General features: G+C 34.5%; 3 protein-coding genes across 3 annotated transcripts; 1 reads left to right on the top strand and 2 right to left on the bottom strand.

The window, feature by feature from the left end:
• Positions 1-6,736: 6,736 nt before the first annotated feature.
• On the top strand, positions 6,737-9,863 carry LOC143570062 (receptor-like protein 9DC3). The gene is made up of 2 exons (XM_077055814.1): positions 6,737-8,441; positions 8,520-9,863. Exons 1-2 carry the CDS (start codon positions 6,737-6,739, stop codon positions 9,836-9,838), a joined length of 3,024 nt encoding a protein of 1,007 aa, XP_076911929.1. The 3' UTR covers positions 9,839-9,863.
• A 3,890-nt stretch (positions 9,864-13,753) lies between these two features.
• Positions 13,754-14,428, bottom strand: LOC143570078 (uncharacterized). The gene has a single exon (XM_077055824.1). The coding sequence runs from the start codon at positions 14,426-14,428 to the stop codon at positions 13,754-13,756; it is 675 nt and encodes a 224-aa protein (XP_076911939.1).
• Positions 14,429-15,479: 1,051 nt separating this feature from the next.
• On the bottom strand, positions 15,480-21,301 carry LOC143570070 (nuclear pore complex protein NUP88-like). The gene is made up of 9 exons (XM_077055820.1): positions 20,930-21,301; positions 18,948-19,099; positions 18,733-18,855; positions 18,512-18,656; positions 18,372-18,433; positions 18,075-18,291; positions 17,095-18,006; positions 15,932-16,181; positions 15,480-15,849 (listed from the first exon to the last, which is right to left on the bottom strand). The coding sequence occupies exons 1-9, from the start codon at positions 21,299-21,301 to the stop codon at positions 15,575-15,577; spliced, it is 2,508 nt and encodes an 835-aa protein (XP_076911935.1). The 3' UTR covers positions 15,480-15,574.
• Positions 21,302-22,668: the final 1,367 nt, after the last annotated feature.

The raw sequence follows: 22,668 nt of genomic DNA, 5'->3' as shown, positions 1-22,668 counted from the left end.
CTAAAGTCTACAAGTGCTCATTCCATTTGGATAATAATAATACTGAAATATAAAGAGGTTGAGCTTGGGATGTGAATAGAAGTGAAGGAATATGTTTTAGTTGAAAGGGCTTATTTTATGTCTAGTAATACCAGTCGCTTAATGAGCTTTTTTGTTGAATATTTTGGTTAAATTTAATTTTATTATTTTGAGATATCCGGATTGGAGATAGTATAAAACTAGTTTACAGATTAAAAAACATTCTAACAAGATATCAGCAGAGATTATATTTCTATAATGTGACGGGTCTGGATACTTCTACTTCTAATTCTATAATGTGATGGCCTATAATTTTCCTAGTGATAGAAATTGAACTAGTGTACAATCAAACCGAAAAGAATCTGGAAACTGTCTGGGTGAAAACAATTTGAATGCAATCCAATCCGACCCTACCCGTTATGGTTTTCCTTTTAAAGTAGATCCGGTTTGGGTCCAACATTTGTTTGACTGAATTATAGTCTTTAAACAGGTTTGGTTTGGCAAAAACCCATTTTTTGGCCATAAGGATTGAACATAACTTTATGTATGGAAAAAATTAACCAAATAGTAGGGGTGACCAGAAAACCGAATTAACCGAATCGAAACAGAATTAACCGAAAAAATCGCACCAAAAAACAGAACCAAAGCATTAACCGATGGTTCATTTTTTATTTTTTTTGAAAAACCGAAATTTCAGTTTCGATTTGGTTATCCATTTTTAAACAACCTAAAAAAACAAACCGAACCGATTGACGATGATAAATATTATCAAGATGATGAGGAATTGACCAAACTTTTAAGATAAATAAATAAGATGATGAATGAAGATCGGGATTAAACTTTTAATGCTTTTTAAATTTTTAAACTCTATTTAGCAACTTTGTATTCGAATAGTTCCACGTAACATGTGCCTATTTTTGTGTTTTGAATTCAATATATATGTGGACTGTGGCACTCTAACATGTTCTTATACAAGTTTAAAATATGCATTTTCATTTTTGTAATTTTTTTTGCAATGTCAACACATAATTGAAGAAAAACCAAAAGTAACCAAAACCGAAAATTCGAAAACCGAAAAGCCGGAAAACCGAAAACAGAACGGTTTACATATTCCGATTACTTTGGTTTGGGTTTCACCTAATAACCGAACCGAACCGTGCTCAGCCCTACCAAATAGTAACAATGTTTTCCAATTGTTTCATTAATTAACATCATTTAAAGTATTTTTTTTTCTTCTAAACTAGCTCAACTTCGGTTAGGTTGTGTTAATATTGTGAAATTTTATTGTAAGTGTTCTAACTTTTTTCTTCTCAAATCATGTGATCTAAAACTAAACATATACGAATCATCGCTTAATTTTTTAAATTAACTTGAAATGGAGGGTAATAGTGAACAACAGATTCACTAAATAATAACAATTGTAAATTTATTTAATTATAAATATGCTTTGTTTGTTTACTTAATTTAAAAACTTTAAACATTTATAACTTATTTTATGTAATTTAAACAACTAATAATAGTTTAAGAGATTTTATAACATTTAATTAATTTTAGCCAGACTGATGATACAAACATAGTTAATATGGAATAATGCCACGTTCTGTTGTTACTTTTTAGAGCGAAGTGAGAATTCATTTGATAGGGATTGATTAATAAGTTGACCCGCTTGTGTTTACGTGGAGCTAAATTATTAGCCCGACCACTCAACTTAAATGGTACCCATACCCAACTAATTAAAGTTCTGCCCACCCACACCCTACCGCCACCGCATATTTGTTGCCAATAAGCATTCTTTCGGCACCGGTGAACAAAACATGGTGCAATCTATAGACCGGGAAGTTGAAAAACTCAGGTGTTGGAAATAGGGTCTGGATCCGGGTACAAGTTTTGGTATTAATACCCAGCGGGTAGGATCGGCTACTCTGGTGATTTTTTATGCATCAGAACATGGGTAGAACTACAATACTCGTATTTGAAAATGGGGTCTTCTCCCTTTGTTTTTTTAGCATAAAATGCTGGCCGCTTGGCCCAACATCGGTTTCCTAATTATTGAACTAGTGCACAACCAAACCGAAACGGGCAATAGTTTGGATACAGTCTAATTGACCTAATCAGTTTGGTATATATATGTTTGGAATCCATTTTTGAAACCAGTTTATGTATGAAATCGGTTCGAAATTGACATGTCTAGTTTTTATTTCCATTATAAATCGTTTCTAAACATATCTAGTTTGGGTCGAACATGTTTTGCCTTTGTCTGACTCGATCTTAAACCATCTTCAAACACGTTCATTTTGCGTGCCACTAGACTGAACATCATTTTACATATGGAAAAACTTCACCAAAGAGTAACTATTATTCCGTTTCATAATATCATTCAAAAACATTTTGCTCTTTTAAGATCACTCAACTTTAATGATAGTTTTTATTTTTTATTTTTCAATTAATTTGAAATAGAATGCAATAGTGAATAAAAGATTCACGAAATAACAAAAAGGTTTCATCAATGATCTAGTGGTATGAGGTCTATCTTTTTAAAATGAAGATGGTGGGTTCAAATCATTGAAAAATATAAGATGGATAAAGAGGATTTTCGTTGAAAAGAAATTTATTGTTAAAAATAAAAAAGTTTTAAACATCCACAATTATTTGTTTTTGTTTATAACATTCCGGTCTAAAATCCTAATCTCTGTTCTCAGGCATTTTAGGTATCCATGGGTTAAAAATATATGTCATATATATATAATAAGCAACCAGATGTGCTGAAAAACCAAAACATTCCCAATTAATCATAACCCTAATTCCATCGATCTCCTCAGATCTTGGATTTCAAAACCATCGTCTCAACCAACAGGTGATGTTATCTCTCTTTGATAGATTTCTCCAATATTGGTCTAAGTTCGAATTTTGATATTACTTTGACTATCCCAATTGTAGGTTTATTGTACCTAAGTTATGTGACATATTTGAAAATGCATAGTTCTTGTTCTTTTACTCAAAACTTTGTTCTTTTACTCAAAACTTTAAGAAATTTATTAATCAAAGAAAGTGATTTTTTTTCTTTCTTTTTACCTTTCAGCAATAATTTATTCATAATTAGATGTTTTAGTTTTTTTTCATGAATACTTTAATTAGTTTTCTTCTCTTCAGCAATAAACAAATGAATTTATCTTGATGATCTTAAAGGGTCAGAGTGGGTTGGGTTGACCCGCCAAAATTTTTGTTTTTCATTTGACTTGAATAAATGAAATGTTATAAGCCGGTTAAAAAACTATCTGGGTTTGGTGATACCCATGACCCGCTTATTTTTTTTACTATAAAATTGTTTCTTAATTATAAATAATATCTTTTAACAAAAAAATCAGATATTATTTTTTAGTATATCCCTATTTTATAGGATTTTATATCAAATATTTGATGAGATTAATTTTTAATTTAATGAGATATTATAACCCGTTTAAGGGCTATATGGGTTTGGTGAAACTCGTACTCGTGAATTTGGGTCAAATGCATGAGAAGTCCCCATTTACAAATAAAGCAATCTGATGACTTGAGGGAATGTAGAGAGTAACCAGAGAGCTTCTAAAGGTTCCGTTTATATATATTTATGATAAGATTTAAGATGTTTATTTGATATGATAATGTGTGCTATATGTGGATTATTTTTGTTTAGTTACACGTAATAACGCACTTTATGAATTATGACGTGACACCACAAAAGTGACAAATTTATCCGTATTGATGACGAAGTTATCCGTATTTAATTTTATGAATGAATCTATCCAATTAAGACTAGTTAATGTAGTCAAAATCAATAAGAAAACAATTTATTGCATGAAAGAAAATGCAACATTTATTTCTGTTTTGTTAAAGGAGACGGGATTAAGTAATCTTGGTAAAAAAAAATATTTTTTTAAAGAAATTGCCCGACTGCATTTGACGGTTGAAATATAAAAAACTATATTGACTGTTAAAATAGAAAATGTCTCAGTTTGAGCTTAAAATCTGCTTGGGTGTCTTTTACATTGGTATCGCGCCACACGGCCTAGTGCTTCCCGCTGATACTGGATCATATTGGCTATCACCGGCGCGTATTTCTGTGCCCATTCCGTCTTGCTTTGTGACATGCAAAATTCAAAATGAAACCCTCTTTTCTTAAGACAACAACAAATTTGGTTAGCTACGCTTATGAGAATCAGAGCTATGGAATTAATGTTTTTAAGTTTTTTAAGAGTTATTGATTTTTTTATTTCTCTGTAAATACATTTAACTTTCTGATATTTAAATTTTTAAAATTAAACATTTTAAAACCAAGTGTTGTAGGGTGGTGTACATGTCAGGCTGCCTCCTCATCCACTCTTTATCCCACATCCTAAGAGCATCTCCAATTTAACACACGTATCGTTGTTTTAAACCGTTAACTCAACATCACACATCAGATTTCAAAGCAACATATAAAAACTTTCATTTCTTTTCCAATAATTATTATCTAGTTTATGTTTCAAATTATCATCTGATCACCTTTTTTCCCCTTTATTGGAATTACTTGGGCCCACTTTAAACCATTTGTAAGAGTTCTTGCCCACAAACCACTTTTGACGGATGATACCACTCCAATGGTGTCAATAGTTTGTTACTTTGGTTTTTGGAATTTTGAGATGGTGTCATGTAGGCACTATTGGAGGTGTCCTAATTCCATAGGGGCACAAAATATAAGAGCCCTCGTGGCGTCACTAGCTTGGCGGGCTAAGGGCTTGTTGTGTGGGGCCATATGTTTTAACCAATCACACCTTCTCACTCACATTTTATATAATAAAAAGAAAGTATTAAATAATTGTTATTTTAGTTAAATCATTATGTGTAGCTTGATGGTAGGAGGCTTGGGTTATTCAGTAGAGATTCAAGTTCGAATCCCACTTGTGTCACTTTTGGTGGATATTGACAATGAAGTATTTGGGCTAGGCCTTATGCAAAGGTTGTCAGTTCAAAACCTAAGCTCACCCGGGTTTTCTCCCTACCGTGTGTTACACCAAAGAGTTCTGCTCTTGTGGTGGCACAACTCTCAAGTGGTAGTCAATGGTATGGTTTCCCGAGGGAACGCCCAAGCCATATTCTGAAGCCAGCGTGGGCCCGACTATGAACCTATGACAGCATAGTCTGGCCAGAATGCGGCATCGGGGCTCTCTAAATTTACACTGCATTCTTGAGTTTTTTATTTGAGGGTTTGGAAAAGAAAAGATAAGAAAATTTTTCTTTTTTCATTATTGAGTTTTTCATTAAAAGAAAAGAAAGAGAATGGAAAGAAAAGTTAGGATTTTTTTCCTCAAAAACTTTTCAGAGATTGCAAAATGTGAGTCTGTCGTTATTAACAGCTAATGATAACCAAAAAGAACTTAACAGACTCTTAAGACTGACAAAACTAATATTTTAAACCTAGGGTAAACGCTCACAGACTCTTAAAAATAAAAAAGTTTTAAACATCCACAATTATTTGTTTTTGTTTATAACATTCCGGTCTAAAATCCTAATCTCTATTCTCAGCCATTTTAGTAGGTATCCATGGGTTAAAAATATATATATGTGTCATATATATATATAATAAGTAACCAGATGCGCTGAAACATTCCCAATTAATCATAACCCTAATTCCATCGATCTTGGATTTCAAAACCATCGTCTCAACCAACAGGTGATGTTATCTCTCTTTGATAGATTTCTCCAATATTGGTCTAAGTTCGAATTTTGATATTACTTTGACTATCCCAATTGTAGGTTTAATTATGAATACACTTTTGACTAGTTTTTCTTATTATTCATTTCATTTCTTATTATTCTTTTTGCAGGTACAACATATGCACATGACAGATACCGCAGCTGCAGATTATGCAACAGTGGAATTGATTGTTAATACTCTGCATTGGATCTTTCCCTCATTTGATTACAGGTTTATATCATTAGCTGTTATTATTTTATGAGTGCGTTTGCAAATGGAGATATTTGGCAATAACCATAGTTGTGCTTGGTCTGAATATAGATGCTGCAATTCCGTACAGCTTTTAGTTAGTTTTGAATAATCATTAGCATTTATATCGGAGACAGAAATCATTTACGTTTGTATTCTTTGGGGATGAATCCCTTGTTACTAACAACCATGCTAGTTTGAGGAAATCAATAAATTAGCCAACTTTATTGGCACCAATCTATATATTTTCAGTTCATTGGACAGAGTATGTGTTTTGAGACGTTAGATGAAATTTCACTTTTTTGTTTATTATATTTTTTTATCTCCACATTCTATATCTCCATATGGAATATGATAATGTAAGTTGTGGTCTATGTTCACTATTTGAGACAATTGTAACGCGTTTGCCTTATGTTTGATTTATGAAGCAATAATGTGTCTATGATATTTGTCATCCTGAAACCAATTTGCTTAATTTCATTACAAGATATTTGTAAGTATACTTCCAAAACCCTAAAAGACATGACCAAATCAAAGTCTTGTAAACCAAAAGACACGTTATTGAACAATCTGCATTAGGCCAGTATTTGGGTGAGAAGTTTTATTATGGGCCACAAACAATTAGAAGTTGATATTTTGCATAATAAGACATGAAAGTAGAAGTTTGAGACCACAAACAAATAGCCATGATGTGTTTATATAGATTGTACCAAAGTATGAATATGTATAGCTACTAGAAACACACCAACAACAAAAATGAGTAATTCAATGCTGCTCTTCTTTTTCCTTTCGTTTATTATTTTTATCTCTCCCAGTTCATCCTCTTCATCTTCTATGAACACCACTCGTAGATGTTCAGTTAAACAAGCCCATGCTTTGATTCTGTTCAAACAAAACCTTTCCTCAATCAATTATAACCGGTCTTGGTTACACCACATATGTGAAGGCTGGCTTGGTTCTGGTTATAAACAAAAAATGATTAACTGGAAAACTGGTGCAGATTGTTGTGATTGGAATGGGGTAACTTGTGACCGCTCCACCGGTGATGTTATCGGTCTTGACCTGAGTTGTGGCATGGTGCAAGGTACTATCCACCCTAACACGACTCTTTTTCACCTTCCTCGTCTCCAGAGACTCAACCTTGCTTACAATAATTTTACTGATTCTCAGTTTCCACCTCATATAAGCAAGCTTTCTAATAGTCTCACACATCTCAATATGTCTTATTGTGGGTTTACGGGTCAAGTTCCCGCAGACATTTCACACCTTCATAAATTGGTGTCCCTTGATCTCTCTAACAGTGGGATTGATCTTATTTTAAAACCTCATGTTTTCATCAATCTGCTTCAAAATTCTACTGCTATGGAAGAACTTTCGCTTGCATATCTTCATATCTCTTCAGTTTTACCTAATAATCTGAATATCTCTTCTTCTTTAAAATTGCTAAATCTTGGCCCCACTGGATTGCAAGGAAACCTACCTATCAACATATTCAGTCTTCAGTCTTTGGAAGAACTTTACTTGTGGGGAAACAGTTTCACAGGGCATATCCCTTCAGAAATCACATTTCTTTCTAAATTGGTTTCACTTTATCTCTCCAACAATGGGAATGAGATTGATAATTTGCATATGCAACCTCATATTTTCAGTATTCTCCTTGAAAATTCCACTTTTTTGAGAGACCTTTGGCTTGGTGAAATTAATATAGGTTTTGTTTTACCCACCTATCTTAATATCTCTTCATCATTAAGAACACTTTTGCTTAGCGCCACCGGCTTACAAGGAAGGTTACCTGATAACATCTTAAGTCTTGAATATCTCGAAGGACTTTCCTTGTCAGATAACAAAAATCTCTCTGGTCCACTTCCCAATGTTAACACAAGCACTAACTCCCCTCTCACGGTTTTAGATCTATCAGAGACAAACATATCAGGAGAGATACCCACTTCAATTGGCAATCTCACATCTTTAACCGAATTGGATCTGGCATACACAAGCTTATCAGGAGAGATACCCATCTCAATTGGCAATCTCAAATCTTTAACTTCCTTGGATCTGTCATCCACAAGCTTATCAGGAGAGATACCCACTTCAATTGGCAATCTCAAATCTTTAACTCGCTTAGATCTGTCATCCACAAGCTTATCAGGAGAGATACCCATCTCAATTGGCCATCTCACATCTTTATTTGTCTTGAGACTCTCAGATTGTGGTTTGAATGGGTCCCTTCCCAAATCCATAGGTAACCTTAGATCCCTTGAATATCTAGATTTATCATATAACAAGCTTTCTGGAACATTACCTTCTTCATTGTTTACCCTTTCTTCTTTAATGCAATTATCCCTTTCTAACAATCGATTAAGCGGGCAGATTGATGTGCTTGATAATGGCCCCATCCAGCAAACATTTCAACGGCTTACCAACCTCACTTCCCTAGACCTTTCATATAATAATTTTACAGGTGAATGGGAGTTGGATACATTGTTATCAAGCCTCACCAACCTCACTTCCCTATACCTTTCATATAATAATTTTACAGGTGAATGGGAGTTGGATACATTGTTATCAAGCCTCACAAACCTTGAAGCACTCTTTCTGTCATTCAGTGGTATATCTGTTACCACTAATAATGCTAATCATTATGTCAATCCTAATTTTAGGTCCTTAAGTTTGGCCTCTTGCAGTCTAAAGGTGTTTCCGGCATTCATTCGATCCATGACAGCTCTTTATTACTTAGATCTGTCAAGAAATGATATACATGGGCACATTCCTGATTGGGTAGGGGAGATAGGAGAGAATCAGTTGGTACTTTTGGATCTTTCAAATAACTCAATAGCTGGCACCATTCCAAATGTATACAAGGATTGGGGCCAATTACAAGGGTTTATTTTGAATGGAAATCAAATAGAAGGGAAGGTGCCAACTTCTTTAAACAAATGTAAACAATTGAGTGTAATTGATTTGGGAAACAACCACTTAAATGACACATTCCCGGGTTGGTTAGGAGATCTTCCCAATTTACAGGTTCTCGTCCTCAGATCAAACAATTTTCATGGTGGCATTGTACCCTCTTCCTTTGTTAATTTCCCATTTCCAAGTCTGCGAGTTCTTGACTTATCTCATAATGGGTTTGTAGGCAAACTCCCTACAAAATATTTTCAAAATTTCAAGGCGATGAAGAATGTGGTAACAAGTAACACAGAACCAAAATATATGCAAACGGGTAACATGTATTACGCTATCACTATTACGATTAAAGGAGTGGATCAAATTTTCACGCGACTTTTCGTTGGGTACACTATTGTCGATCTATCAAACAATAAATTTGAAGGGGAGATTCCAAACATCATTGGTAATCTAAACTCTTTGAAAGCGCTCAACCTGTCCCATAACAGCCTAACGGGCCGAATCCCACAGGCTCTTGGAAATATTTCAGAAATTGAATCGTTAGACTTGTCATGGAATAAACTCACAGGAGAGATCCCACAAAGCCTTGCTGATGTGACATCTCTTGAGTTCTTAAATCTGTCCCAAAACCATCTCATGGGCCACATTCCGCAAGGAAAACAGTTCAACACATTTGAAGGGAATTCGTTTGGAGGGAATCCAAAACTCTGTGGGTTTCCATTGCCCAAAAATTGCAGTGAGCGTCTGCACGAACCACAACTTGAAGGTGATGGAGATGAAGATGAGAGTGGATTTGCATGGAAAGTGGTGATGATGGGATACATATGTGGAATCTTACTTGGGTTCGTGTTGGGATATCTAATGCTATCAACCGGAAGACCGAAATGGGTCAATGCAATTGTTGATGAAGCAAACTATGTGATCATGAAGAGGCAAAATAAGAGAAGATGATAAAATTAGTTCATGAAAGGTATGTATTTCATATGTTTTTCTATTCTCCAAAACTGTTCAGAACTCGTAACTTTGTTTTCTTTCATTTTTTTTAAATATGATGCAGGTAAAGAAGTTTAGGGTGCATCTGGACCCTTTTGAATCAGGCAGTTGTAGGGAACTTTCTGATCAAATTATGCTATATTTTAAGTATTTGTTTTAATTTTGTATTACAATGTCTATATTTGAGTATTTATTTAAATTTTGTATTACAATGTCTACATTTTGAGTATTTGTTTTAGTTTTGCATTACAATGTCTCAAAATTACGTTTGATAGTCGAAAATCTCTTTTATAATAGTAATTGGTTTAACTTTTCATTGCTGTTATTCAGACATTTAACATGAAATTAGCAGAGTTCCATGTGTATTTTTTGCGTTAGATTTGCTGCAGGGGTGACTAGTTGCTGATTTAACATGAAATTAGCAGATTTTCATGTGCATGTTTTTGTATTTTCAAACAAAAGTGGTTCAGCGCAATTGCTTGTGCAGAATATATATATTTTTCTTAGTATGCACAACAAACAGATACACAAACCAACAGTTTACTCCCTATGCCCAAACTAAACCCATCCCAGTAGCCGAACAACGGTCAACACCAAGAAGATAATCAGCATGGTTCTATATTGGCCCGTTGTCACCCCCGTTGAGTAGTATCGTCTCACAATTGCCCGATTGCCACTAGCAAGAATATGAACAGTCATGATAATGGCTGCATTAACCGATGTCCCAAGATATGGAAAGAAGATTTGCTAGAACATTGAGGCTCGTGACCAGGCAGTTTGTAGCAGTCATGATAATGGCTGCATTAACCGGTGTCCCAAGCTTTTTATGGACCACAGCTCGAATGGGCGGTAACATGTGAGATCACGCTATGTGAGTGAAGTATCTAGATTCAGCTATGATGAAAGCTTTCCCTTTAACGCGTCTAACCCGTCTAATATATTAGCCCTGTTCATCACATAATTTCATAAATAAAAATGATTGTTTTTATTTCGTTAACTTGGGCAAGTATCGGCTTTACATGTAGGTTAAACGATTTTTTTAAACTTCATTTTCATATTTTTTATAGTTCATCTTTACAATAACTGAAACTTTTTCATGATTTAAAATATTCCATCGTCACGTGGTTTTAATCCGCGTTTCAACGTTTGACATCTCACCTTTAAAATATTTTTTGGCTTACTAATTTATGTTTACGAATTTGTGTTGGTACCGCTGATATTAACAGAATTTGTGTTGGTTTGCAGCTGTCACATGCCTGGTTTTTTGGTTCTATATATGATAATTGGTTGTATTTTGACATTGACGGATTTATTTCTTTTGTTTACTTTCGATGTCGTAACTTGATATATATTGACTTCACGTCGACTTGCAGTGAGTTTATGATTTAACATTTTTACGTATGTTTTTTTTTCCGATTTAACGGCCCCGTCGAGAAGCGCGGGGTCCTAAATCCCACTTCCAAATAAATGGAGACTGGAAATGTATGAATCAAAATAGTGTGTTGGTTGTGAAATCTAAGGAAAAATATCATTTGTTAGTGAAAACGAAATTTTGATTAAAAGTTAAAAATGATCTAATTATAATAAATAAGCATTCCTCCTCCTTTTCTTTTTTCTTCTTCTTCTTTCTTTCTTTCTTTTTTTCATTTTGAACTTTTAGTGTTTCCAATCAATCCATCATTTCACCATGATTAAAACCCGTCATCAAAGAAAGACCGAGCCATGACACAATAAGATGCCAAATTTGACTTGCCACTAAACTTGTGGCAAAAGCGAGATCATTAGTCTCATCAATCTTGTTACAAACATCCTTTTGAGAAAACTTATCTACTAACGGACCCCCCAATATCCATCCATCTTTTTTCAAATATAGTTTCTTTATTGTTCCCGACCATTTATTTATTTTTACGATGACACCCAAATCATTCTATCTAATAAAAGATTTACACAAAAATGACCAAAGATTTGAACTCAGGTTGTCAGTTCCTGACTAACAAACATCTTCTTATAGTGTTTTGATATATGCAGATTTAACTATTAGAAGGTCAATAACTGTCTTATAACTTTTTTGGTCTAGTGGTTTTATGTTCCTACTTACAACTATCTTTGCAATTATAAGAGAAATGTGAAATTTTATTGTAGAAAACAAAAGAAGGGTAATGACCGAATATAACTAATAATGTTAATTAAGATTTTTGAGAAATTTTATTAGGTACATTTGTAAATTCACCTAACCACGTTGAGAAACTAATGCAATTTTTCCAATAAAATGAATATTAAATTTATTATAATATAAATAACAGTTTATTGGTGCCTAGTTTCATGACATTTAAAATTAAGTAATCTATTATAATGGATTGATATATAAAAAAATAAAATATTAAAGTATTATAAGTCTATAATATAATTTTTTAATAATTTTTAACAAATAAAAAAACGTGAACAAAAAGAAAAGTATCATAGGCTAGTAGAAATAATAAAAAATAATTTATAAGAATAAACCAAGCATCACTCCTAATGACCGAAACAGTTACCCCAAGTGGTACGCTATAAACAAGTTTACAAAAAAAAATTTAGAAATTTTAGGGCTTGGGAGTTGAAAAGGCTGAAAGTATCATAACGTGTTTTCACATTTATAAATGGGTTAAGATCTTCCCACATCACTAGAGATCCTCACACATCATTTTTTTCCTATAAGGCTCGTATAGGATTATATGGTCGTATAGCACCTGAATCGTGCCAGTTTTTGTCGGATGTCGTCAGTCGTATAACACCTCGTATAGCCCTATATGGCTGTATAGACAATTTTTTGGACACAAATTTTTTACGACCATAGATTTATGTGATTTATGACTTTAACATCCTATATAGCCATCATTCAGATTTATTATCTGACTTGCAACATATTTTTTTTAGCAATTTTAGCCGCTCTCCTTTGTGGTTGTATACCGAGAACCTTCGTTTAAGATTATATAATGTTACACTTTATAATATTCCATACATAATAATCAATCAATGATTAAGTAAACAAGAAAACATTTTGTCAAAACACACTGATAAACATCTGATCCACATATATAAAAATAAAAATGCACCCCGAAATACATTATGTTCTAAACACATGGTGCAATAGACGGTCGTATAGGTTTTATGGTGTGTCATGGAGCAATACGAGCAATTAAATGACTATATGGCTCATGTAGGTCTATACGGTCATATAGGCTGCAAAAAAGTTGTTTTTTTGTTCCATGTCAGTCATGCGTAGCCTATCAGCCCGTATATGCCTATACGAGCCGTAAAGACATGTCCTGTCGCCAGGGGGTGGTGTCAGGGAGCAATACGAGCAATTAAATGCCTATACGGCTCGTATAGGTCTATAAGGTTGTATAGGCTGCAAAAATGTTGTTTTTTGTCCCATGTCAGTCATGCCCGTATATGCCTATACGAGACGTATATACATGTCCTGTCTTAGCAGGGGATGGTGTATGAGGATCACATTCAAAAGAAACAGAAATATAAAAATAGAAAAGACTAACATGGATTATACAGGGTGACGTCATCATGTTTTCTAGATAATATAGAAGTGGGCCCTCAACAATCTTTATCTTCTGACCCAGGGTCTATGTATCCGTCGAATGACTCACCCTTTTTGTTGGTTCAAAACCTGACGTACGCGTCTTTAACAAAACGTGCCCTTGCCGCAACGCGCGACGGGAAAATTTCTAGTTACTTGTCAAAGTTGGTTGTGAATATACAAATAGGCAATTCATACCACCAATCCATACTAAAAACTAATGGACTAAAGCCAAAAAAGGTAATCCATTATACTAACAAACAAGAACAAAGATTTTGAAATATTAGAAGTTCATATGATCAAGCACTTGTGGGGAGCAAAGACAAGCTGCTGCTTTGGTACATTCGGATCCATCCTCCAGATGCATCCCCGCAATCAACTTCTCGCAGATCACCACTTTTGAGGGTGTAAACAAACAACCGTTCCGTTTGATAAATGTAGCCCATCAATAATATGTCCCCATCGTTGTTCCAACAACCCAAAATTTCCAAATCATATTCCTCATACGGTGGTGGCAGAATAGGACTGATATCAAAGCAACGGTGCAACACCCATTCTTCGTGTTGCTTCAATATCCATGTCTTGATGCCAAAGGGGCCGTAATACGAAAATCCAAGTTGACCGTTTAAATCATCCAACTCATTATAGTCAAACCAACGGTCTCCTTTTGGTTTGGGAGGGTCGATTAACCCGAATTCCTCCCTCTTCACATCAAACCATACTAATGTGAACGACTCTGCCAACCAGTACAAACGTCCATGAGCAAATACCCCTCCACCCTTTATCGGATAAGCAGGGTTTTGGGCAACCTCTCGCCAAGAGCTCGATCCCGAAGAATGAACCATGGTGCATGGCACATAAGCCTCTAGGTTTAAGTTAGCGAAAAACACCGTCTTTAAAGTGTTGGTGGAATCGTCAAAACCAAACCCTGATGCCCAGTAGTATGGACTGCGAAAGTCAATTAGTCCAGTCATCTTGGTTGGGATGGGTGGCAAATGACAGCGCTCTTTACTGAGAGGATTGATAAGTGCAAACCGAAAGACGCCCCGATGAATGCCTTCAGAGTCACGGGGGTCTTGCTCATTACACACCAGGATTAGCCCATTACATGAACCAACAAGCAAACAATCGAAGAAGCGACCCATAAAATCCAACTCCAAAACCGGCTTCTTTCGCAGACTAGTAGTACCATGCAAAAAACTGATCTTGATGTAACCCCAAACATTAACTGGAGAAAGTTGAAACCCTATTGGTGTGAGTTTTTTGACATAAAGTTGAAAGAATATTGGTGTGGGTTCTTTGACATGAATGGTAAGGATCGTTGATGTACTTGAACCATGATTTGCATACACACCGAAAACGAGCCAATGATTTTACGGGCAGTCTTGACAATATTCCGAATATTATATCGATTCGCCATACAAAGGTTGCAGGTAAATAATGAAGGTTAAAGTGGGGCTTACTAATTGTGCGTTTGATGAATGATAGCCGGTGATTGTATATATAGGTGAATGAATCAATTAGGGTTGTTAGTGACATATCATAGCCCAATAACTTATCAAAATTGGCCCATAAGTATATTAATCAATTAGTTATTAACGAATCGAATTTATAGATTTTTGTTTTTTATTTTAAGTAACTAATGAAAATTAATAGATATTATTTTAGTCAAATGGTATAATCAATTTATTATTTAACAATATAATTTAGACCCAGGTTCATTGTTTTTTAGACAATTTTTTATCAGCCCAAAATTTTCAACCTGCAATGGCAACATTAGGAAAACAAAACCAAACGCTTTTCAAAAAACTAAAAACCAAAATTTTAGTTTTGGGTCCCAAACCAAACCATGCACTTAAATTAGGGTATATAATTTCACTATTTTTTTAAAACAAGGGTGTTAAAATTTAACACCTTTTGTTTGTGTAAACTAATTGAAGTGATATTTGAGTAATTTATAAGCACATTAAATATTCTATAACATGAAAATAATACTACTATTTTCTTGAACTCAAAATCAAAAATGCCAACACAAAAGTTATTCAGCATTTCACAATCTTTCAAAGCTAGTAATAACATAATTCTTGATTTCGAACGAAGTTGTAACATGTTACCTTTCCTCAACTTGTGCTTTCGCGGTTTCTCAAAGCCGAATCCACAAGTTTGACTTTTTTGGTGTTCTCGCTGTTGACCAAAGAAAGCTTTTCGATAGCGGATTTGAGGTGGGAGATCTCATCATCTTCAGCATTTCCCTTCCTCCTCCCTGCAAGTGCAATCTGCCTTCTTTGATTCGGTCTTTTGGTTTGCGGAGAAAAAGAAGAGTATCTTTTTATTCGACCGTTTATAGCTTCTATGGTCGTGTGCAACGCGTCTAATTCTAATCCTCTAAATCTGTCTGCATAAAACAAACAAAACCATCTTCAAAATGGGATGGCTTGGTCAAACAAGATGAAAGATAATAGTTGAAGACAACTTACCAAGCTCCATCTTGAACTCCCGCTCTGCTTTCGACAATGGCTTCTTGTGGATTCCTGGTAGGTTTCTCAGGTTTATCAACCGTTCTTCCAACATACCATGAGTCTCAATTGCACGATCTAATCGGTTTTCCAACTTTTCTTGTTTCTCTTCGACTTTTGCTAGCTTTTGTTGTGCCTCACGTAACCGAGCATGTTGTTCGTCAATGATTTTCTTTAGTTGCGGTCCATGGTGTTTGAGCTCAAAGTAAACCTAAGAAACCACATAAAGCATCAAGATTTTCAAACTCCAAAATATATATATATATATATAGGGTAAGGATCCTAAGAGAACCATTGGCAAATTGAGAACTTTGAGAACCATTTTAGACCACTAAAAAAACCTCTAAAAAAATATTTAAAAAATTATAAAACAAAAAAAAACAAAAATTTTAAAAAAGTAAAAAAACCAAAATTCTTATATTTCATTCTGGTTTCAAAAAAAAAAAAAAGACCGAAAGTTTTTTTTTCTTTTTAAATTCTTATGATACCTATACACATATGTAAACTTTCATTTAATCTCTAGTTACGTAATGTACACATATGTACATTATTATTTACCTTAAATTATACATATGTTTATAGGAAAAAACATGTGTGTACATATTATACATATATGTATAATAAAAAAAACCGATTTTTTTTCTTTTTAATTCGTATTATACCTATACACATATGTATACTTTCATTTAATCTCTAGTTACGTAATGTACACATATGTACATTATCATTTACCTTAAAATATACATGTGTATAGGAAAAAAACATGTGTGTACATATTATACATATATGTATAATTTAGCTAAACCGAGTTTTTTTTTAAGGGTTTTTTTTTTTAGAAACCGGGGTGATAAATAAGAACTTTGGTTTTTTTTACTTTTTTTATTTTTGTGTTTTTTTTGTTTTATGATTTTTTTATTTTTTGGTTTTTTTGTGGTCCAAAATGGTTCTCATAGTTCTCAATTCCCAAAAAGTTCTCACATGATCCTGATCCTATATATATATATATATATATATATATATATATATATATATATATATATATATATATATATATATATATATATATATACATACATATATATTATTACCAATTTGTAAGTAAAAGGTCAAAACCCTAAACTTACCTTATGTGCATACTCAACATAGTTTTCATGAAAAAGCTTGAAGTACTGATGAAGAGTTGACCTCCCTTCAATAGAGTCGGCAGCAACAGGGTTCGGTGAGGTAGGCGGCACAATAACCACTTTCGGGCCTGCGAGTAATTCTTTACTTATAATAGTAGCATCTCCGGTACCAACATTTTCTTCCAAACTTTCATATTTCTTTTCTTTATCAACTCGAGCAGGAAGCAAAAGATTCCAACTTTCCATCCCAACTACAATGCATTCAAAACCAGACGTGAGTTCCACAATCCAACAACATCCAAATGAATCCGCCAACGCCAAAAAACCATATAGAGACGACAACGAGGATTCCACCTGGCACGTATTGAGAACCGACTGCACATTTGGCGGTCTCATATCATCATCTATCCCGTTCTTCTGATTAGTGAAAGGAAGAAAATGCAACACTATTGAATCTACACCTCCATCATGAACACAGTATATTCTCTCGGGTATAAGTGGATCAATAAACAATGAAATTATGGAACCGGTCTCGGTTTTCCCAGGTAGGGCTAAATCAATAGTGGCCAATTTCAACAACGGGGGTGGATGTCCCAACCAGATGTTTTTATCAGACGATTGTTCAAATGACATAACCGATAGCTCATTGGATTGTGTTTCACAAATCATGGCAAAACCGACCATTCGGTTTTGAGAATCAACAGAGATACGTGGATGATTACCCACCATCCAAATAGGCTGTGTTTCATCAGCTAATGCATCTATTTGTAACTGCCCACCGCTCCAAACCGTAACAAGGATTGAATCTTTGCTTACTGCCTTGTAAAGAAAACTGACAGCTCGGCCCTCACACTCGGTAACTTTGAATTCAGAATCTTCTTCATTTCCATGGTACACTTTATGCAAAGGTCCCTATAATTTTATAAAAACTGTTTTAAGGATTGTTTTAAATAATACTAAAAGTAGTTAAAAAGAGATACCTGCAATGGAACTGATGCGTCAAACAGAGCATAAGGATGGGACTTTAGTGCAGGTTGAACCCCGCCTTCTGCTGCTTGTTTAGCCAGTTCAGGAAATGTGGCTTCTAACCAAGAAATTGCCAGAGTTTCATTACTAGAGGCTTTTGAGCTACCAGAATTTAGTCCAAATGTTTGAGCATCATTATATATCTCCAATACAGATTCCCATTTGTACACGCTGTAACAACATAAATAAATGAGATCATAGCATCATACCATATTGCTTAAAAGGAAACATATATAAGTTTGCAACTTCACCTCCCAAAAGGAACAACTGGACATAAGATGTACACTGCACCATCACTAAACAAAACAAAAACCTGCAGAATCAAATATTACAAGTAGTTGAGCAATCGATATAGCAAAAGCATGTAAAAAACAATTAAAAGTCAACATACGCTAAATCGATCCCACAAATGATCCCCACCAAAAGAGAAGTCAACAGGGCATATTGATGAGGCATTCCTTGATCGACCACGTGAAACTGGCTGTAAATAATATTCTTGCTCTGGTTGCTCAATAGCTGAGGACAAATCATAAAGCCTACAAAATGCGAGATACAGTCATAAACTACAACTAAATAAAACAACCAATGAGAAATGAAAACTCAATTGCAGACCTGAAAACTGAATCAGAAGATAGAATTCCAAGATGAGTATCACTATAAGGGTGCCATGAAACTTTCAAAGTCCGTATTGCATTGTTCGTGTTGAGGTAGAGATTCGAGCCAACATAGATCGTCCTGCAAATTAGTAAAATGAAAGTGTTTTCGAAAGAGATGCAGTAATACAACAGAAAAAAATTAAGACCCAAAAGTTATATTTATTTAATTACCTGCATATAACAGAACTATCTTTTGATGAAGAACGCCCATACAGATACATAACACATAATCCATTTGATCCTTCTAAGAGCAATGCTGATCCGTGTCTGTTGATTGTAATTCTATCTACCGTGAAATTAAGCTCCACGTCAGGTCGCAATACCTATAGTGTACAAAACACATTCGCAGGTTATTCATAGGGCTGTAAATGATCCAAACTGAACCGAACAATGCCTTGTTCGCGTTCGTCCATTAAGTATTTATCAGACAAGCAACTGTTCACAAACACCTAACCTACCGAAATTTATATTTTCGTATTCGTTCATATATGAACTTGTCCGTGAACGGTTCACAAACACAAACAATGCTTTATCTTATTTGGTTAACCGAGAATGGTCAATGTCAACGGTTCGGTCAGTTACCAAGTTTGTGTTGGTGTTTTTTTTAGCATTCATACTCATAAGTTAATTCACATATAAAGTATAATCACATAATACTCATGTATACACTTATTTAATTGTTAATAATTTTGCTTAAATCTATATGATGATATTACAAACTTTTAATGAACAAACATAAGCAAACAAACATTAACGAACGTAAATCAACACGTTATCAAATGTTCACGAACACAATTGAACGAACTTGGCCTCTGTTTGTGTTTATTCAATTAGTTAACCGAACGACATTCCTTGTTCACGTTTATTAAACGAACATGTTTATTAAACAAAAGAGCATAAACGAACTTCCTACCGAACAGTTCGCTAAAGTCTAGGGATGTGCACAGTTCAGTTCGGTTATTAGCCTAGCAAAACCAAAGTTATCGGTTAATCTATATATTAACCAACTGATTTTCAGCTAAATGAATCGATTTATTCCGTTAGTTTGTCGGTTTTCGGTTCGGTGAACTCCGGTTAATAACCAAAACCAAACTTGAGCTAAAACTTTTGCTTAAAGTTACATGAAATGGAGGTATAAATACAAGAAACAGGGATATAAAAGCTAAAGATATATGAAAACATGAGTTGCTCGGTTGGGTTTATTTTTATTAACCAAGGGGGGGTTAGGTTCAAATAAGAAGTTTGATTTTCCTAAAAAGGCTAGGAAGGGGGGTATTTTAGTCTAATACTTTAATATCAAAACCCACTTACTTTAATCTCAAAACCCACTTAAATTAATTTCAAAAACCCACTTACATAAATCCCAATTACATCTTCACTCATCTCTTACAACCACCACCACTCCACCGCCCACCGCCACCACCTCGCCGAAAAAGTCCGAAAAAACACAATGAAAACACAATGAAAAAAACACAACGGAAAAATACACTATGAAAAAAAAAACACAATGATAAAAACACAATTGTATGACACAATGTAAATAACACAATGGAAAAAACACAATGAAAATTACTATTGTATAACACAATTTTGTAAAACACAATTCGGTAAAACACAATTTGTAAAAAACCCACTAATTTTTTTAATTTTTATATTACAATATGGTACTCATATAAAAGATAAAAAGACACTCGCTATTATGGTGTATTTGTTTTTCAATAAAAACGTCGTAAAAAAAAGTTATGGACTGTTTTAAAATGATGGGGGAATTTGGCATGTGCGTTGCATGTGGAGAGAGAAAGTGAACAAATGTGTTATTCCTTTTATGCAACTGACCTTGTGTTCACACTTGATTTCCCCAAAACTAATCTCAACCCTCCATAGTCAAAATTAATGGACAAGATTATTTCTTATCATTCCTACAAAAAATATACTTCCTATTATAACATAATCCTAACCAAGGGTACAATAAAAACTGATAACCGATTTATGTTAATTCAGTTTTCGGTTAATTTCGGTTTGGTTATTGCTCACTCGTAGGCTCAGACATAGTTCAACGGGCAACTACAGCAAAACCCTAATTATTAACATTTTAACCATATAATTTCAAATACTGACTGCATTTGCAATTAAAACAAGTTATAACTTCAAACCTTTGAAGGCGAAGTGGCGAGAATAAAGCTCGGGTCCGGTTCGCCAAACCGAAGCGAAAGCCGATGGAGAGACTGCGTGTTGAGATTCCAGTAGTATAAGCGAGAGGCTCCGTCCCACGCCATAAGATTCCGCTTCCTCTGAATAATACTATTATTATTATTATTATTATTTGAAGATGAATTGGAGGTGGAGAAAACGGGGTGGTTTTGAAGAGGAAGCCAATCCACGTCATCGGTTGCCGGAGTAGACGGTGACGGTGATTGTGACTGTGACTGTGACTGTGACTGTGACGGTGGTGTTGGTGTTAGGGTTAGGGCTTTGTTGGTGTTGGTGTTTGTGGTAGGTTCCGGTAAGTCAAAATTGAATCTCATTGTTTGTAAAACGACGACGTACAGTTTGAATCGCCGAACGGTGGGTGTGTGTGTGACTCGTTTGGTAGCCGAGTGTATTTGACTCCATACAGGGCTCGGCTGGTGTCTCGTGATAAGTGCATGAAATTTTGCTTCGAAGTATTCTGAGGGCCTCTTCGTTCGTTTAATTTTGTTTTGTTTATCACTTATCTTTATTTTGTGTATTTGAGATTGTTACAATAAGTAAATGACTATGTGTTTTGTTTGTTCGTGTTACAATTATCGTCGTTCTCTTGTTTTATACGAGGTTCATTTTTAGTACTCGTCTTAGGCGTTTGAATTCTCGAAGATGGCCATGGACCCACCATAGATGAGAAAGACCTATAGCCCAATCTAAACCCCTTCATAAAACGCTTGATGAAAGCCGAGTAATTTTAAATAAAATGTAAATAATTAAAAATGAATGCCTTTTGTGGGACATTTGAAGAAACTTCGTTAGTATAAGTTACCTCCTTGTTATTCATTTTGTTATTGGATAATAGATCAGAAGATAGAAACTCATGTATTGCACGAACCGATTAAAATAAATATTACAAATGTTTAGGGTTATAAAATTATATTTCAAAATAAGATATGATTGAAAGTGGGTTCGTCAAACGGGAATATTAACCCATAATATAAATGAGACGAGAAGACGATGATGAATAATCGACAGTTTTGACACATCTCAATATATATTAGAAGATGCGATGGGCCTTGAGCCCATCTCTATAAACCAGCCCATCTTCAATAGTAACTTACTAGTAATTCAACTCATTCTTAAGCCCGATTATATTACTACTCAGTTGCAAATCTTTAGCCCACACTCAAAACAACTAGCATACCCAAATGGCCAAATCCATTATCCTCAGTATAACACGTACCACACAAAAGAAACAAAAACAAGTTAACCAACAACTAGAGAAGCACATATATAGCATAAGTTTGATATTAAATTGAAAACAGACATATGTTTCAACAGAGAACTTATAGAGTTTTGTTAATTTGTTTATTGGATCCATCTTCATATGTCCGTGAAGCTAAAAAGTTCAATTATTTTGTTTAGGATCCATCTTCAAATGTCGTATACGTCCATTTTTCTAACCATAAAAACCATGACCATAAATTCACATGACCCGTCGATGCCCTACTAAAGTTGAAACTTTTGCTGAGCAGGTGTTTTAGAGAGGTTAAATAGCATAAGTTGTTATGGTAGGACCGTAGGAAACCTGGGGAAGTGTAAGCAAAATCGAAACTTGGGAGATTTGCTAAACGGGATAAGATGTTTATCACTACACCACTCCTAAAGGTTAATCGTCACATCTTTTTAACGCTATGCATGTTCCCCG

This window comes from Bidens hawaiensis, unplaced genomic scaffold, assembly GCF_021521415.1.
Source record: "Bidens hawaiensis isolate Kalapana, Puna unplaced genomic scaffold, B.hawaiensis_p1.1 tig00024820_1, whole genome shotgun sequence".
NCBI lineage: Eukaryota > Viridiplantae > Streptophyta > Magnoliopsida > Asterales > Asteraceae > Bidens > Bidens hawaiensis.
This window is presented reverse-complemented; position numbering and strand designations above follow the sequence as displayed.